The sequence below is a fragment of the Centropristis striata genome, chromosome 15 (genome assembly GCF_030273125.1).
Source record: "Centropristis striata isolate RG_2023a ecotype Rhode Island chromosome 15, C.striata_1.0, whole genome shotgun sequence".
Classification (NCBI taxonomy): Eukaryota; Metazoa; Chordata; class Actinopteri; order Perciformes; family Serranidae; genus Centropristis; species Centropristis striata.
The window spans coordinates 33,290,153-33,309,664 of NC_081531.1; the positions used below are offsets into that span (position 1 = coordinate 33,290,153).

A 19,512-nucleotide genomic window follows, 5' to 3' on the forward strand; every position below is an offset into this window, starting at 1 on the left:
GTGTGTGTTGCAGTGAGAGGCTGTGGGAGAGAGAAAGGGGCTATTGTTGCAGTTTACACTCATAGCGTTCAGCCTAATATGACCCAGTTATTTCTCATTCATTGTACACAGAGTTCTTTCATTATCTTAGATTTTTAATCTAAAAAAACCCTTTTTAACTTTTTGCGTGCACATTTATAACTTAAACATTACAGAGCAGGTGGAAGTCATCTGGTTTCAGAGAGAGAGAGAGAGAGAGAGAGAGAGAGAGAGAGAGAGAGCGTATAGGAGTCAAACCGGGCTGTTTCTGTGTGAATGGGAACTTTTATGAGTGTGTGTGAGATCACGCTGCCTTCAGGGCTCACACGTCCAGTTATATACTTTGGTGGATTTACAGTCTGATGAAGTATTTCTCAGACAGGAGTGTGGGGTACACATGAGCCTGAGTGAGTATATTTCTAACTGTACAGTGTCAAAAATGTGATGCATGTCTATGTGAGAGTTAAAATACTTTATGATTACAACTTGTGTGTATGTACTGTCGATAATATACACGCTTCTCGTCTGATGTGCATTGTGGACAGATGTTAAAAGGGAATGTACATATGTTGGTTTTATGAAAGACTTGATGTGAGTTTGTACTTTCCGCACTTTCCGTGTGATAATTGTTGTAAAATATGAGAGTGTGGGTGTATAAAATCCGAAGAATCAAATGGCATTAACTCTCTGAACCGAGGCTGCCAAAAATACACAGTTTATCTGAGAAAGAAACTGTAAAAACTGGCATTGACACTGATATTTGAACTTTCCGACTGTCCTTGAACGAATCATAGGTTACTAAAGTTTCTGTTAGAAAAAATAACCAAAACAAGGCTTACAATTGTGATATATCTGTCAAATATCACTTTATTCTACTTGTCTCATTTAAAACATTGCCAAAAATGAACCGTTTGGAATAACCTGTTAAAAACATAAAATTCTGCTCCTCAGCGACACTGTGAAGGCATGGTTGATTTTGCTTTGATCACAAATATTCACTGAAAATCTGTTTACACAGAGCAGAGAGGAGAGGACAGGAGAGGTTGTAAAATGACACTAGTGAGCACTTGGCAAAGTGTTGTAAATACAAATTCCATTTTATTCCAATTTTTTATAAAAATGATCAGAGGAATTCAAAAAACGCCCTGAATTGGCTTGGGATTCAGAGGGAGTCAAGGTGTTGATTTGTGAATAACAGGACAGGTAATTTTATTTCTGACAATGTTGGAAAAATGAGAAACCAGAATGTCCTGCAACTTTGGATCTTTCCTGTAGAATAGATGATGATAACCTGTATAAACCTGTCTCAGAATCAGTGTTTTATCACATTCCTCCCTCAGGATGAGGATCTTTTTTGTCCTCCATTGAGTTTCACATGCAACATTGCTTCCAGCCACAACAAGTTCCACCACTCAAATAACTACAGGCAGGTCAAGTTTAGGGCAAAGGTCATATTTTGGCCTGTCAGTTTTAGTAGAAAATGCAGGATTTGTGCACCGCTGAGAGGAAGTGCTGACTGTGCTGAGGGCAAGGAAATCCCTGTTACCTAAATTAATGTGAGCAGGAAGGTGAATGCTGTTTTTTTCATCAGACAGACATATTATTTTTGCTGAGTTAATGTAAACTGCTTCTACCTCATTGACTGTGTCCTGCTGATTTTGGTACCTGACTGCACTTTCACATGCTCCCACCTGCCTGCTGTCATGTCCGGGCATCCTGCATAGACCAACAGACATATGCTCCAGTCAGGGTAGACAGTATAGATCAGTGTGTATCTGCAGGGCATTAAAACTGCACAATCTGAACAACTCATCAGACACATTATTCAAGGCTTGGAAGGCACACTAGGACACCACAGCTGGCAAATCTTCTTGTACTGTTGTTGTGAACTTTTATAATGCTTCCACAACACCTACAATTTGCTTTACTTTTGAGGCCTCTCTACATTCAAACTCACAACCAAGACCATGTATACAGGGAAACTAGAGCTGCCAAACTATATTTGGTAACTTCAGTGGGTACCAAAATTGGGTCCCAATGTCTCTTTGTGAGGTCATAGAACCACATGGATTTCTTCCAGCTAATCAGCAAAGATCAGGCTACGTTACTAGATTAAAGTGGCAAATCTACAAGAAGAAAACTTGCAGATTTAACAGATTTAAAGTGGCAAATCTGTGCGAAAAAAGTTGCAGATTTACGAGAAAAAAAATGAAAAAAAAATATTTTTTCTCGCAGATTCACCACTTGAAATCTCATAAATCTGCGCATATTTCTCGTAGATTTGCCATTTTAATCTCCTCAACTTTTTTACCATTAATTTGAAAAATTTTTCTCACAAATTTGTCACCTTCTTTTACCGTTAATTTGAGATTTTTTTCTCATAAATTTGTAACTTTTTTCTCAAAATATTACCTCCCTCCCCCAGGTCCGTATGTTTTTTTTACACACACAATATCCTCCAGTACTCTCTTGGGTTGAAATTTGGAATTTGCAAGTATTTCAATGAGTAAGGGTTAAAAAGGGTTGACACTGCTTTTATATTTGCTGAAGCTGGAATGACTAATCTACATTCAAAATTCCCATTTAAAGGACAATCTTTCTCTCAGCTGTAACCTCCACATCATCACTGTGGCCGACTGCCTCCGAGCACCAACCCTCTCTGCAGACTTCTGCTTCAAGTCCATCTGGTTACTTAGCTGCCTCTGTTTGTTTGTTTTTATTTTCCTTAGTGACTCATCATCTGCTTCATTTCCTCAGTCTCCTCTCTGGCCCCTGACCATGGGAAAAGCCTTGAGAGATCAATAGTGGAGTCTTTCTCCCACTCTCTCTGTGTGTCTGTGTAGGCCAAGTGGTTCCTGAGGGACGTTTGAAAAGATGGCCCACATGTGTTTGCTCGCTTCCTGTGGAACATAGTATTTCTCTATCCTGATCAGCGCTGATGTTTAAAGCACAGTGGGCGTGTTATAATCCACCATGCTTAGTCATATTTTCATAAACTGTTATTCAACAGTTTTCCAGAGTGGAAATACCCACTGTTACATCAGCGGAGCTTGGAGCAGGAAGTCAGAGGACACAAGGTCTTTTCCATCTCTTTACTCCTACACCTCGCTGTATTTCCTCCCTGGGTCAGACTGTTAACACCTGCTTTACCAATAGGCCAGGCTGGAGGGACTCACAGCATTGAAGGGACTCCTGGTGAGGTCCATCTGATCTTTCAATCAAGCGCAATCCTGTAGGAGTGAAGACAACTCAGGGACTCTCTGAGGAGGATCTGAACTTTGGCCCCAACGCCTCACTTCATATGGGGAAACTGGAGGTTTATCTGCCAAAAAAGGAGAAAGGAAGTAATTTAAAAAAGGGTGTTTTATTGAGATGTAATGGCTCATTTTAAAGGGCAGGGTAGGGCAGTCCCCGTCTGTAACTCTGCACCGGGATGGGGAGGAGAAGGGTAGGGAGGAGGGAAATAGCAGAGGAACTCAGCGAGTGAATGAAGAAAGCTAGGAGCAAGACGTAAACAATAATGTGGACACTGCTCTATGGATTAATCAGACTAACTCATGGACCTGGCTGCTGTGTGGACTCTATCAGTGCAGAGAAATGGTAAGAGCTGCATGAATGTCAGTGACAGCTTGTTCGCAGCACTTTTGTATTTGTAGTTTGTTTTCTTCCAATTTTATTTAATTTTTTTTTACTTTTCCTTCTTAAAATAATGCTTGATTTTTGTTTTATTCGTCTTTTAAATGTATGATTGAATTAGTTTTGTCAGTGTTCACTCTCAGCATTTCACTTTAAAAGTAGCAGCCCAGACTGCGTGGCTGGTGGTGTCTATTTTCAGAAGCTCATAGCAGCTCTGAAGGGCATAACTGCCCCCATAATCACAGGTTACAGCGCACAGGGCCTGCATTTGCAAGCACTAAAACTATTCTCTGGCCTGGGTGTGTATGTTAAATCACTGAGGCTTGTGGGAGAAGCAGCATATGTGTGCACATGTGTGTGTGTGTGTGAGTCAGACAGCCAGGGACACATTACCCTGCCCACTCTCCTGTCCTGTGTCTGACTGCGTGGCTCAAAGAGGGCCAGTGTTGACAGCCAGTGGGCTGACAGCAGAGGAGTGAGGGGTCCAGTGTCAGCGGTGAACAGAGGGGACGGTCTGTTCTCTGTGTCACTGGGTCCTCTGAGGCTCACACACTGGACGGGATTGTCAGATATGTGTGGGTTCACGCGGCGGCTTTCGTCTGGAGTGACATCAGACGCTGATAGAACACGCTGTTGTCTCAACCGGGGCTAAACTTGGAGCTCCCGCAGCTGTGGATGATTTTTGGCTCCTTTCAAGAATTTCAATTTGACATCACTTGATTAGTGATGCAACAGTCATGGGCTGATGTGGTCATTTCCTGACATGCAGACTGCTGGGAAATTAAGGCCAGACACTACATGCCAAAACATTGCATTTAGTCTATTTTGAGATTTTGGGCTTTTTTTTGCCGACTTTCAGACAGATGGGAAAAAAAACATCCATAATGCACATTGAGGTTTACATTTCTACATTGAAACATACAATTTCAGAAAACTTTAAGTTGAAAAATGAGAGAAAAATTCTCTAATCAACTACGTAGAAGTTTCCATGTGATAGCTATTAGTTCATTTCTTTGTGTTACTCTGTTCACCTGAGGAGGCCTACAATATATATAATTAAAGGAGGTTTCCTCAAAATTAGTTTTTTTTCTCATACTCTGAGCTACAAATTTCCACTTCACTTCCACAACACTTATGGACCAAACTTTCCAGTTGTCGAAATATGAGCTTTTCGACAAAAAAACAAAAATAAAACGTTTGTAATGACTCGATCCTGTTAAAAACATTAAATTCTGCTCCTCAGCAACGCTATGAATCTATGATTGATTCTGCTGAGATGAACGGACCATGACAAATTTTCACTGAAAATCAGACAGAACTGCAGGCTGTTTACACAGACCTGAGAGGAGAGGTAAACGCAAACAGTTCAAATGGAGACGCAATTTTTTTCTCTAATATTTATGACACTTGTGGGCACTTTTGTATATATAAATTAATTTTTAAAAATTCACACCTGCACACTTGTTGGTGCTGATCTCATAAAAGGTGCGGAATTTATATATTGCAGTGAAATACAAGGCTACAGTGAGTAAAATGTAAAAAGAACATAAAAACACGCCCTAAACACTAGATAGGCTATTGTAGACAACAGACACCAGATAGTAGATAGTTTTGTCTATTTCAGTTCTGCCTGGAATGCTTGAGCTGATACTAAATTGTTGCCAGAACGAGCAAACCCATGTGGGTGATAGTGAAAGACGCGGATGGCAGCTTTTAGCAGAAAAATATGGTGAGTCATCTGGGCCGCTTATGTGTCTGTGTGCGATTGTTTGGGGTCCGTCTGGTGCCGTTTCCCTTCTCGTCTGATGTGAGTGTTGATGAGCCGACAGCTGGATCTAATCTGCAGCATCTGTCTGCAAACATGGAGCAAACATTTATGTGTGTTTGTGTTTGTAAGAGCTGTATGTGAGTCACAGTGACTCACATGGTCTGAAGAAGCATTCTGCTACGTCTCAAAAGTACAATTAGCATGATGTGCATGTAATAAACGTAATCATCTTTCTTAGATTGAGGCATAAATCAATGCCAGTTTTCTTGATGGAGCATTTTGTCTCGCTGGTCCTGGTGAAACAATTACCCAGTATAATGGTTGGGTCACATGGGCTTATAAGTGGGGCAGGAGGTTTCTAAGGAAAGCACTGTTCTCATTGTAGTACAACTGTAGTAGCAGTATTCCCAACGCTCCCATTCATGCCCTGCTCTCCCTCTCTTTCTCTCTGCGTGTGTGTTTGCTGCAGGATCTTCATGTGTCAGATCAACCTGACAGTCAGGACGAGATGGAGCGCGTGAGCAGGAGGAAAGTGGATCATGGGAGACAGACGCACCAGCTCTTAAAGGTGAGCCATTTCTCACTCACAGCTGATTTACTGCTAAATCAAAAGGAATGGACCTAATTAATGTTCCATATAAGCTTAATACTCAATATACTTTAGAAGTGAATGATTTGTGAAAGAATTTAAGATTGTTTCAAGAGTGATTTTAACAACAAATTAGCTTCAAATCAAATAAATGAATCTGCCAATCAGTGTTTGCAGTAAAAGTGGGTTTATTTACCTTTTTAGGATATATTTTCACACTAAATGTTTTTTTTGCTCTGTATCTCTGATATGGATTCTAATTGTTTAATTACTCTCTATTACTAGCAATTAACTCTGACTATTTCATTTAAATCTCACCATGTTCAGTATCCATAAAAAATCTTATTGTTGTTTTTTAAAAAAAGAGACATATTTCAGATAGAATAGCTAGAATTAGAGCTAGTTTCAATCATGTAACTTATACAGGATAATATGATGTGTATTTTACATATTTTTACAGAGAATTCACTGTAATTTAACATTCAAGACCATTAAGAAATTGAATAATACTGCAAAAAAAAATCTACAATGTCCCATTATACTAATTTACATTTATTTCATTTTATGGTTGATACTTGTAACAAAAGTAATTTACTTTTTTATGGTATTTGTACTTAATATAGGAAAAAAAAGGAAAATATAATGTACACTTTAAAAAAAATTTTTTTTGCAGTGTAGTTTTCACTTTTAAGTGTATGGTTGATATACTGTTTGTCAAAGTAGGTTCAGAATCGTGTAATTTTGTTTTTTTAATCTTTTTTTTTCTGGCAGAGCACTCCTTTAGACCTGATTGAGACAGGCAAGTCCCTGAAAGTCCAGGCAGAGCGCCCCCACCTGGTTAGTTTGGGAAGTGGACGCCTCAGCACAGCCATCACCTTGCTACCGCTGCCTGAAGGTGAACATCTGTGTGTGTGTGTGTGTGTGTGTGTGTATGCTTGGCGGTTATTAAAGGGATAGTTCAGAGTACTAGCACAGAAGCAAAACGATGTCGTGCAGTGGACGGGGGCAGCAGCTAAATGTGTTTGGGCCACCTAAAAAACATCAACATCAGTTTCAGTTTACGCTATATTTAGAATATTTTCACCATTTTACCTTGCTGTCAGACAGGGAACTGAAGCCAGTGCTTACTGTCTTCAAAGCTACCAGATCCCATTGACAAAAACAATAATTTTACCTTGCATAGGCATGAGTCACTGGTCTACCACTGCCTCAATCTGTTCGTTTGTTTTCATTATTGTATGACTTTGGTGTTTTAAAGGGATACTTTGGAGTCATGCAATAACACAAAATAACCAAAAAATCGCAGCAGCAGAAGACCAGCATTATGGTCAGTGGAGTCTGGTGACTATGATGAGAGCATAGATAATGGTGCCAGTTCCTTCCACATCAACTTAAACAGGGCTGTCTGACAGCAAAAATATTATTAGTCAGTTTGAATATAAAACACATTGTTAAAATACAAAGGGTTATTAAATTTGCATTCTGTTTTATTTATGATTTCCAAAAACTTTTTCCTAATCAGGAATGTACAGTGACGATGGATAAGTACTTCATACAACCCATAGACCGTATATAAATAATGGACGTAGTGACCATGATGCCACCCATTGGTTTGTGGACTGCCCGTTGGAAGTTCGGCGTTACACTTGTCACCATCTTGCGTCGCCATCTTTTTTCCGGAAACGGGGAGCAGACCATATTTGGACTGTGGAGGAACGAGAGGGATCTGATCACTGACTACAGCCTCTCTACACCTCAACCTGACTGAGAGAAGCCGCTGCTAATTCATGTTAGCATTAACTGGGATGTTAGTTTTGGCTAGCAAAAAACAAAAACAAATGTACGTTACTTACCTCAGAAAACTGAGCAGCGACTCCTTGGAGTGTCTGTTAGTCCAACCAAATGCTGAACAAGACATTTTTAATGAACAAAATGTTCAATTAAGTGTCATTAAGTGAAAAAAGAAAAATAAGTTATGAGACGAAACCGGTAAACGTGCTTTTTAAAACATTATTGACACAATGCCGTAGATGCGCACTGTTCTGCTTCTCTCCTGATGACGGCCTTGTTAGCCACCTGTCAATCAAAGGTAGTCATACAAAATCATACGATTCTTTATCTTCTATTTTCTTCTAAATGGGGCCATTATTTACACTATTAACATCAAATTGTCTTGCAGAAGATTTCTTGCTAGCAATTGAGACCATAGTGTTGTCCCAAAAATAATTTCTGAGGTTATAAATCAAATAAGAAGTATTCTCATTTTGTATTGGAATGAATGGACAGAAATGCTTCTGCAGCCGCCGTCAGCGCCCCCTGCTGGAATTTTTTGGTGGAATGCAGCTTAATGTACTTCCTGGTTTGCCTCCATGCCTGATACAACCCCACTTCAATGAATCTGAACTATTTAGTGCTATATAATCTATACATCTTATTGTCCTTGTTGAATGAGGTCTTTGTTACCTCGGTAACAGCTTGCAGTCCTGCCTCATCCGGCTGCACCATCATTCTGTCACTATAACTGTGGATCAGGAACCTCAACGTGGTTTTTAAACTATAGCCTACAAAGCCCAGACATCTCTTTACTGTCTGCAAGGTCTATAATCTATGTTGTGTTATTGTTAGCATGTATAGACACTTGCATAAGCACATTTTTCAGAATAAATCAGTTGTTCTTTAATAAGTAAGCAGCACAACTTGTCATGGGTGATGAATTAACAAAAACTGATGACACCTTTCCTTATAACCATCTTGTTGTTACTCATATAGCGCCACAGCTGCAATTACACCCTCGTCTGGGATTTTCTTGCAGCATTTGTCTTGCTCTGAGCCCAGAAACCACAGAAGAAGAGAGAGATGAGTGTATCACACCAGAGGAAAATCTTTTGGGATTGTCTCTGTGCAACAACAGAATAATAAACAGAGTTAAAGTTAAATCTCTTGCATTTAGACAGCAATATAAATACAACTGAAAATAAAAAAATTACAGAAAATAGATTATTGTGATATTAATTAAGACATCTTTCATCTGCCAGGCCAAGCGTCTGAGACTGACACCTGTTTTTCAACATTTAATCCCGTGCCGACTACATTTGTGACTCCGCCCCCGTGGCCTTGACCCCCTCTGAAATGACACCCGGCTCCTTTGAAATGCAACCTAAGAATACTTTACAGAAGTATTCACAGGTCCACATGCGTGTCCTGTAACTGACGCAGAGAAAATGTTTTCTCTTGTTGCAGGGAGAACCACGCTGGGAAGTGAGGAGACGGATATCCCTCTGCAGGGCCACGGCATCGCAGCTCAGCACTGCTACATCGAAAACCAAGCGGGCAGCATCACCTTGTACCCATGTGGAAACCAGTGCTCTGTAGACGGCCTCCCCGTCACCAAACCCTACCGCCTGACTCAAGGTAGCAAGTTGGTCCTTTTTGCAACTTGTATTAAATCACCCGGTAACGCTTTATATTAAGGTCCTTGTAATAACCATTAATTAACAAGTAATAAGGCCCTTGTAAGTCATTACAAGATGCTTATTAACATTATTGTGTGTTTATAAGCTTATATAAGTGTTAATAATGGCATTACAAACACCCATGACCCACCCATTATGTCTTTGCCATGCCTTTATTAATCTTATTTTGTTTGCTTATTGATATTAAAATATACTTTATTGCTCATCTATTATAAGTTAACTATAAGTTAACTATGCTTTTTGCAACTACCGGATCTAAAGCGAGAACAATGCCTTATTACTTGTTAATTAATGGTTATTAAGGACCTTATTATAAAGCGTTACCAATCACCCAAAGCTGTTTTAGGGCGTATACAGAGCTAGTATACGTACGCTATACATTTTGAACTATTTACATTTTACAACCTCTACTTATAGCCTCTCCTGTCCTCTCCTCTCTGATCTGTGTAAATCAGCCAGCAGTTCTGTCTGATTTTCAGTGAATATTTGTCACATGACTGTTCAGCTCAGCAGAATCTATCATGGCTTCACAGTGTCTCTGAGGAGCAGAATTTAATGTTTTTAACAGGATCTAGTTATTACTAACTGTTTATTTTTGGTGAAGTTTTAAATGTAGAATAAAGTGATTTTGACAGAAATATCACAGTTTTAAGCTTCGTTTTGGTTACTTTTTCGAACAGAAACTTTTATAACCTTTGATCTATTCAAGGACTGTCAGAAGAACCTGGTCTCACAGGAATCCGTGAAATAGCCACGGATTCGCTTAACTCAAAATCCGTGGAACAGCCACGGAATCACTCAAATTTCCGTGAAACTGACACGGATTTCGCTACAATGCAAGTTAATGACAGTCATATCCCGTGGCTATTCCAACATACAAAGTGATTATGTACATTCACTGAGTGAATATTTAGAAAATAAAACATATATTTCTCGCTAGAAGTCCGCCATGTTTTTTGTTCTGACCGCCGGGAACTTGAAAGTCACGTGACTTGGAACAAACCAATAGGAAGAAATATCCATGGAATAGCCACAGGATATGACGAAATCCGTGTCAGTTTCACGGAAATTTGAGTCAGAAAGTTCAATTCTGACAATAATACCTGTTTTTTCTGTTTCTTTCTTCAATAAACGGTGTATCTTTGGCAATCTATTAAAGAAAACAAGACAGTGGAGTTCAGAGGGTTAAATAAAAATGCATTGTACTATTACATACTGTGTGTTAAATATACAGAAAACAAAGTGGAAACAACACTGTCTACCTTCATAACAACACAACACTCCCACGTTCTTCCAGTAACATGCATACTTGCCATAAAAAAGGCAACAGTCCCGCCCCGTCAGGCCCCTGTCCAGGGCTCCAGGCCAGCAGCTACACCAGAATGTCATTTGAAGCCGAGCAATCAGCCGGCGTGTGTGGAGGCAGCAGCTGCTCAACAAGAATACTTCAGACTTTGCTTCATTCAAAGGACTTTCGTGAAATAAAACAACACAGGAATTGAGGAAACTGCCTCATTTATATCATAAGGAACCATGTTGCAGTACTATGGACCTCTGACTTCACACTGAAGGATGAAATATTAAACTCTGTGGAATATCCAGAGCCAAACAAAACTTCTGGGAGCATAACAAACGGAAATGCAGGGAAATGAGAAGGAGTTGATTTCACTAACTGGTTAATTACACGTGAGTTAAACTAGCCTGTTTATTTATGCCAGGTTAAAAGACAACACACTTCCTGTAATGGACCAAATCCTAGTGTTGACTGCAGGATAAATGGAACAAAAAAAGTTGATTTTGACGCTTTGTTGTGTCTGTGTTCCTGTTTCTTCCATGCTGGACACTTGCTTTCACTCTTTAATCTCCTGGTTTTATCACATTTCAAGTGGCATGTTGAAATAAATCTTGCATTAAAACGGGCATCGTCATCAAATTGTTTGCCTACATGCAGCTGTGTACTGTGGCCTGTAAAAAAAAAACCAAGTCATTCATTAAGTCATTCAGATGGAAGGCTGAAGTTATTGATAGTTTGCTTAATATGAAAAAAAGCAACAACCATGCATCGGCACAAATTTTGTCAGTCAGTTAAATCTTGTGTAGCAGTTTGTTAAAACTCTCTGAAGATGTTAACTAGCTTCTCTTCTCTTCTCTCCTGACAGGGTGCATGCTGTGTTTTGGTCAGTCAGTCTTTTTCCGCTTCAACCATCCGGAGGAGGCACTGCGGATGAAGAGCATGCTGCCTGGAGGGAGCCAAAGCACCACAAGAACTCTCCCTGCAGGTGAGTCACCTAACTCCGATTGTTTGACCCTCTGTCCTCTCCTCTCTGCTCTGTGTAAACAGATTTTCAGTGAATATTTATCACGTGACGGTTCGTCTCAGCAGAATCAATCATGGCTTCATAGTGTCTCAGAGGAGCAAAATTTAATGTTTTCAACAGGATCTATTATTTCAAATGATTTTTTTAAAGTGGTTTCGACAGAAATATCACAATTTTAAGCTTCATTTTGGTTACTTTTTCTAATGGAAACTTTAACAATCTATGATCCTTTCGAAGCTCGTCTGAAAGTTCAAATTGTGACAATAATGCCTGTTTTTACTTTTTTTCCCCAATATTAAACAATGTATCTTTGGCGATCTTTTGAAGAAAACAGCACTGTGGGGTTCAGAGAGTTAATCACCTATAGCTGCAGTCAGTAATAATAACTAATCATGGACCCAGAAATAAGCTGGTATGTATGAAGGTTGTACAGTTTCCTTGGTAGCTATTCTGGGCAGAGCAAATGTGTTGGGGCTGATGGATATTTAGTCACAGTGGCGTCCTGCTATCTTAGCGTACGAATCAAGTAGCTGCAAGTTCCCGTTAATGCTGAGACATCGGCCTCTGGGGACAATGACACATTGTACATGAGTAGCTGTTCAAAGTATAAATGTTTCAGGGCTTACATCCTAACAAAGATGACATATGATGAAAAACATTTTACATATTGAACTCAGATCTGACTTTGACAATAAACCGACATTTTCAGGCTAAAAGCAAAGAAAAACGTTGTAAAAGTTGTGTTTGTTTTTTTGCCACTTAAATTTGCCACCAGTTTTACCAGCTCAAGCAACAACTGATGTTGAAATCTGACTGAAACATTGGTCATTATCCTTGACAGGATGCAGAAATAGCTTGTTCAGGGCTAATTATCTGCGGCCTACATTTTGATCTAGTTCATTTGTTAGTTCATTTTTTCCAAGTTGTGACCCCATTGTGACAAAGGATTGTTGTAACCTTTTCTTCCTCCAGTTACATTGAGATGATGTTATATTATTCTGGCACGTTAAGTGCTTAGACTGTCGATGATATTTAGAATCCATTCTCCTCTGACCTTACTTTGGCTGTCAGAGCCTGAAACTGTGCAGTAAGAGCCACCACACCCTGCCCAGTGTGTATGGCCCACTCTTTCCTGACCAGGCCCTGATTTCATCTGCTCTGAATGAGGTACACCGCTGCAGCTTTTATATTTAGCAGCCCCAGATCCCTGTAGGATTACAACACAAGTGAGGAGCAAAACATCCAGACTGCTGGGTTTGGTTCATGCAGGAGAACATGTGCTCCCAAACATTTATCACTATTTAAAGTGGGCCAGCGGGACACAGTGTGTGTTCAGGCATGTTTATTTGTTGTTGACAGTATAAAAGAAGAGGATGTAGCCACTGTGACATCACTTTTTTCTTTGTGAATTTCAGTTTAGAAGCCTCGGGTTTGGCATTTTGTGTTCTTTTGTTATTTTCTTAGTCAGCAGCGACCATATTCATATAAAAGAGGGTGGAGCTGGAGAGGATATACTGGTTACCAGGCAGACAAGGCTAGGTACCATATGCCTAGCAATAGATATCCCTATACATATATTTTGATTATAATATATAAATAATATATATAAAGTTATTGACAAAAATACACCATTTATCATTCAAAGAAACTGTAAAAACTTTGAGGTTACAAACGTTTCAATAGAAAAAGTATCAAAGCTTAAAATTATGATATTTCTGTCAAAATTACTTTTTTCTACAAGTCATTTAAAATGTCAACAAAAATACACCGTTTGGAATAATAATAATTCTGCACTCCTCAAGCTTACCCTGCTTATGACCATAAGTTACAAAATGAGCATCATGCTGTATTGAAGAAAACTTGAAACTATTGATTGAGGCCTTAAACTAATTATGATAATGTTTATTAAGTGAGAAGTAGGCTCGTTTTCCCATAGACCTCTATATAATGAGTCGTCCCTTGCTGGCCATTACAAAGAATATAGGTTTAAGGCGCTTCTGCACTAACAAACCCAGAGTTCGCTGATTGGTATTTGGCCTTTTAAGGACCTTTTTTCCCACAGCACTGAACCCCCCCTCTCTGTTTGTTTATGTGTGTTTTTGCAACTGTCTTTCCAAGAGTCCTCTTCCTTTATTCAGGAGGAATGCTCATGCACAAATGTTTCTGTCTCCTCTCTGCAGACTCTCACAGTGTGCTGAACGGGAACCATCAGTCTTTTTCAACCAACGGCGACTCCAAAATCAACAACATAGCAAAGAACCTGCAGGACTCTCTGGTGCTGAAGGCTGGACCGGATAAACATCAGCCCTCTGCTCCAAACATGCTCAATGGGAGAAACGGCTCCATGACAGAAGACTCCATTTATGAAAACAGCAGCAGCTTTCTGGGCCCAAACATCTGCAACAAAACCCTTCCAGTACCTACACGGTCCGCTTATACCAACCACACACCTGTCCCCCATCCCCGGACCTCGCTCTCTGTGGCCTCGAGTGGTCCTGGTGGTGGTCAGAGGGCCCAGGAGAGCCCAAAGCTTCTTAGGAGTGTGAGAGCAGAAGCCACGCCTAGCAGGGGCTCAGAAAACACAAGTCACAAACCGTCCCCTCTCAAATTCTCCCCGACAGCTCCATCCAGCCCTCGAATAAGAGGGTCTTCCTTACAGAAGAGATCCCCCAGTCCAATGAGAGATAATGTAGAAGTCCCCCAGAGGCTCAGGACTCCAGAGCCCATTGGGTCCACCAGCCTGAGAGAACTTCCTCCTCTCAGCCCTTACATGTCCCACAGGGGCCCTCCAGGATCGCAGGGCTTGACCGTGAAACCAGAGGGCTCCCAGGGCCTCAAACTCACGTCAAAAGCAGAAGCCATGAGGGCGCTGTACGCCCAGGGTCCGTCCCCACTCTGTGGGCTGGAGAGGGAGCCTGGAGGCCGGCAGCTGAGGGCCGGCCCGGGAGGTTCTCTGTCGAGTTCATCTCCTCTCACCAGCCCTCACAACAAAAGAAAGACCTCCAGCATGACCATGACAGGAACCTCCAGCAAGGAACTTGTGAAACCATACACTCGAGAACGCAAAAACAGCATCTCTGAGATCAGTGACAACGAGGACGAGCTGCTGGAATACCACCGCTGGCAGAGAGAGGAGAGGCTGCGCGAGCAGGAAATGGAGAAGCTGGTAAGTGAACTCTTAATATTAAGCAGAATTTAATGTTTTAACAGGATCTAGTTATTCCAAACGGTTTCTTTTTGGCGACACTTTAAATGAGAATAAAGTGATTTTGACAGAAATCTAAAACTTTTAAGCTTCGTTTTAGTTACTTTTTCAAAGGGAATCTTTCATAACTGATGATCCATTCAAGGACTGATGAAAAGTTAAAATCCAAGGATAACAATAGTTTATACATTTTCTTTCTACAATACACAGTGCATTTTTGGCGATCTTTCAAAGAAAACATAGGAACTGGGATGGTGGGGTTCAGAGAGTTAAAACCTCCACATGTATCAAAAGTAAACGTCAGGAGAGTAAACTCTTTTTTTAATCTTTGAGTTTCAGTGTGTCACATTTTTGATATTGCATCGGCGTTGATGGTGATGTCAACAATGGCATGCATACAAGTGAACTAATGATAAATCGCCCTCACACATGAATCACACATCAATAATAGCCTGGAGTAGAGTGGAAAATAATTTCACCATGATAGCTTCAATCCGAATCTGGATGCTGATGTAAACTTCACTCAGGAAGTCATAAATAAAAAGAAAACATTTGCTGTTATGGTTTGTCCTTTATGACTGTTTGCTTATTCTATATTAATTTACAGGCAGCATTTGTGTATTCTTTAAACCAGCATTAATCCATTTTTGGTCAATTAGAAGAAAAACATCATAACAAGCTGACAGGTGCAGAGACACAGCTGCATCCGGGTGGACAAACTGTTACCAAAAAACATTTTTTACATATTTTTTTTTTTTAGAGAGAAAGAGCAACAAACACGTGACAGTTAAGCGAAGGTGCTGAGACTGCTGTCATGGCAGACACGGTGTCTGCATTCAGATATCTTGTCTAATTCTCCTGGCACTCAGCCACCAGCTCATCTCAGCATTACTGGCATGGACGGCCATGTGCCCCGAGTAACACGGGGTGAACATTCCTCCAGCAGACTTGAGGTCCAGAGCGGAGGGCGCGGCTGCTTCTCGCTCAACACTATATTTATCAAAAGGACAAGCGGCTTTAACTTTTGACTAGCTCTTTCTTATTTGTGCCACCACTAGATCGCAAACTGCATACTTGTTATCCATCCTCAGTCCACACCCGCGAGCCCCCACACCATTCTTTAGCCCCCACTCCAGCCTGCTTCTGACAGCTGAGGGGACCGTAGGGAGCGGAGGGGGTGGGGGGCTCCTGGCCCTCCGTGTCCACAGACTATTTCAGGAACCAAGAGGTTTCTGGTAACAAATAAGAGAGTTACCGACAACGTGCATCAGAGTGACACTGATAGAGACTGTGGATACAGTATGTTCATGTTTGTGTTGACTCATCCAATATGTGTCTACAATAAAGGCCATAAACCAACATGGTCTCACAGAAATCCGTGAAATAGCCACGGATTTTGCTTAACTCAAAATCCGTGGAATAGCCACGGAATCGCTCAAATTTCCGTGAAACTGACACGGATTTCGCTACAATGCAAGTTAATGACAGTCATATCCCGTGGCTATTCCAACATACAAAGTGATTATGTACATTCACTGAGTGAAGATTTAGAAAATAAAACATATATTTCTCGCTAGAAATGTGATCAAAATCCATTTTTATGCAGAAACTAAGTCAAAATATTGATTTTTCACTAAAAATGAGAGAACTGTCCGCCATGTTTTTTGTTCTGACCGCTGGGACCTTGAAAGTCACGTGACTTGGAACAAACCAATGGCCACGGGATATGAAGCCACGGATTTTGCTTAACTCAAAATCCGTGGCTATTTCACGGATTTCTGTGAGACCAGGTTGCCATAAACAGATGAAGAACTGATATTTATTGGTTTTTAGTTACTTTTTCAAAGGGAATCTTTCATAACTGATGATCCATTTAAGGACTGATGACTGATACATTTTCTTTCTACAATACACAGTGCATTTTTGGCGATCTTTCAAAGAAAACATAGGAACTGGGATGGTGGGGTTCAGAGGGTTAAAACCTGCACATGTATCAAAAGTAAACATCATAGTATGATACAGGAGAGTAAACTCTTTTTTTTTATCTTTGAGTTTCAGTGTGTCACATTTTTGATATTGCATCGGCATTGATGGTGATGTCAACAATGGCATGCATACAAGTGAACGAGTGATAAATAGTGATATTTATTGGTTTTTATAGTGAAGTGATTTGTTTTTGTGATGCATAATAGGTTCAAAAGTTTCCGTAAGAAAAAGTAACAAAAACGAAGCTTAAAAATTGTGATATTTCTGTCAAAATCACTTTTTGTCTAATTTAAACCCGCCAAATATAAACCATTTGGAATAACTAGATCCTGTTAAAAACATTAAATTCTGCTCCTCAGCGGCAGTGTGCAATAGTTTTCTATGTATAGCATGTGGAGACACAATATTTTTCCAGCATTCATGACACTTGTGGGCACTTGGAAAAGTGTTGTATATATAAATATCATTTTATTTAAAGTTTTAAAATGGGATTCATGGAAGAAATTCAACTTGCGTTTTTTTTTTTTTTTTTTTTTAATGATTTATGTGATTATAACTGTGTTATTCTGAACAGAAGACAGTTTTGTTTTTCATACATCTAGCCATGATTGTGTTGATTCCATAGAGGTGTAGGACGTAGATAATGCAGTGAAATACAAGGACACAGAGAGTAAAATGTAAAAAGAGAAAAAAACGCTGTGAAACAGCTTGTTGGGGTTCAGAGGGTTAAACACTGCAAAAAAGCCAACTTGTATTTTTTGGCCTAAAACAGTGATTTAAGTTGGTAAAACTTGGAAATATAAATTATTGACATTTAGGGCAATAATGTAAGTTAGCACAACAAAGGAAGCCAGTTGTCTGCTCAAAAACAAGTTGGTGAGTTGTTGTTACTTATATCTTTAAGTTGGGGTTCAAAACAAGGGACAATAGTTCTGATAACTCTTATTTCTTTGTTGTGAAATTCAGTCATTAGCGAAAGCTAGTGGCTAACTGATGCTAGCGGCGCTGCTTGTTACAGCTATAAGAGTAGCCATTAGCGTATCAATGCTAACTCAAAATTGTGGTCACAACATTAGCTGACATTTCATAGCGGCGTTACAATCGTGCCAGAGAAATTCAGAGTTGAGCAAACTCAAAAACAAAACTTAAAATATTTAGTTTAATTGTCCAATTTAAAATTTTATTGAAGTTTGTTGCCTTGAAATTTTGAGTTCACCCAACTTTTCTTTTTTTGCAGTGAAGGAGCCCTGTATTATTAGTCTATTAGTCATATCAGGGCAGCTCTTAGCTTTCTGTTGTTTCTGTTTCAAGTATGTTTAAATGGTACATAATCCTACACAAAAATACAATTAATGTCAATCCAGCTGTGTTTGGTTTGTTGTCACACAGAACTGATGAGCTGTACAGCAGACCTATAGATGACAGAGACAAAGGGAGGATTTCCTCTCACTGAAATGAATGCCTTACATTTGGCACACTGCTCTTTTAGCACAGTTGGCACAGCTATGCAGGATTTTTTTTTAAATCTCATTTTACTGAACCCAACCTACATGGAACCCTACTGCAATTAAGGTAAAGGGCATAGTGACCGATCAGGAGATGTGATAGAAAAGTTAATTTTAGCATCAGTTCCACTGGGAGGAGGCCAAACTGTTACAGGGTTTGTGAGGGTTAATTAAACAGCATAAACAACTGTGAAAAGTGTTAATTTAGCTGTTAAAGTAGATTGCTCAGTTGTTTAACAGTCGGAATATTTTAAATACCAGACAAAAGTGGTTGTCTGGTTATTGTGGAAATAATAAAACAATACTGCAGAGAGAATTCACAACAGGCACAATTGTTCCCAGCCTCGCCAGATTTCTAATTATCGTTTCACATTTTGCAATGTTTTTTTCTTTTTTTTTGCTAGATTAAAGCAAGCATCCCATTGTTGTAGCAATGGGAGACAGAAGACTGGCCACAAGCTGGAACAATGTAGCATATGAAACAAATACAAAACACAATGAGGGAAAAAAAGAAGAAGAATCTAAAACAGCAACATTTTTAACCCTCTGGAGTCCCGATTAGGCTGGTGTGATCAAATCACATGACCTCTTTATGACGTCACATTGTAAAGAAGATGCATCGTGTTTCCCTGCTAAAACCGGAGATAACGTCAATATATAATTATTAGTATATATTATAATAATTAGTATAAAATATAGAACAATATGTTCTCCTCTTATATGTTATATTTGCAACATTTAAAATTCTTCATTGAGCACGACTGTTTTTAAAATAAATTAAAAAAACCATTATTTTCAAAAATCTGATTTTATGGGTTTTTTTTTGTGTTTTCTGTTTTCAAAATGTTGATCCAGGAAATCAAAGTGAAAAAAATAATTATCAGATCATATATAGGTGAGGTTGTGCTGAAAAAGAATGACACCAACATGCCATGGTAAACATTTTTTAAAGTGATACATACAGGCAGAATGAAAAGCATCAAAAACAGACTAAATAGCACAAAACTCCAGGTG

General features: G+C 39.6%; 1 protein-coding gene across 1 annotated transcript in view; it reads left to right on the plus strand.

The window, feature by feature from the left end:
* Positions 1–3,506: 3,506 nt before the first annotated feature.
* Positions 3,507–19,512, plus strand: part of phldb1a (pleckstrin homology-like domain, family B, member 1a) — a 38,615-nt gene continuing 22,609 nt past the window's right edge. The window contains exons 1-6 of the mRNA XM_059352016.1: positions 3,507–3,618; positions 5,892–5,990; positions 6,783–6,906; positions 9,252–9,422; positions 11,644–11,763; positions 13,983–14,968. Of these exons, the coding sequence (XP_059207999.1) occupies positions 3,616–3,618; positions 5,892–5,990; positions 6,783–6,906; positions 9,252–9,422; positions 11,644–11,763; positions 13,983–14,968 (1,503 nt within the window). The 5' untranslated portion in view covers positions 3,507–3,615. The remainder of the gene's footprint in view (positions 3,619–5,891; positions 5,991–6,782; positions 6,907–9,251; positions 9,423–11,643; positions 11,764–13,982; positions 14,969–19,512) is intronic.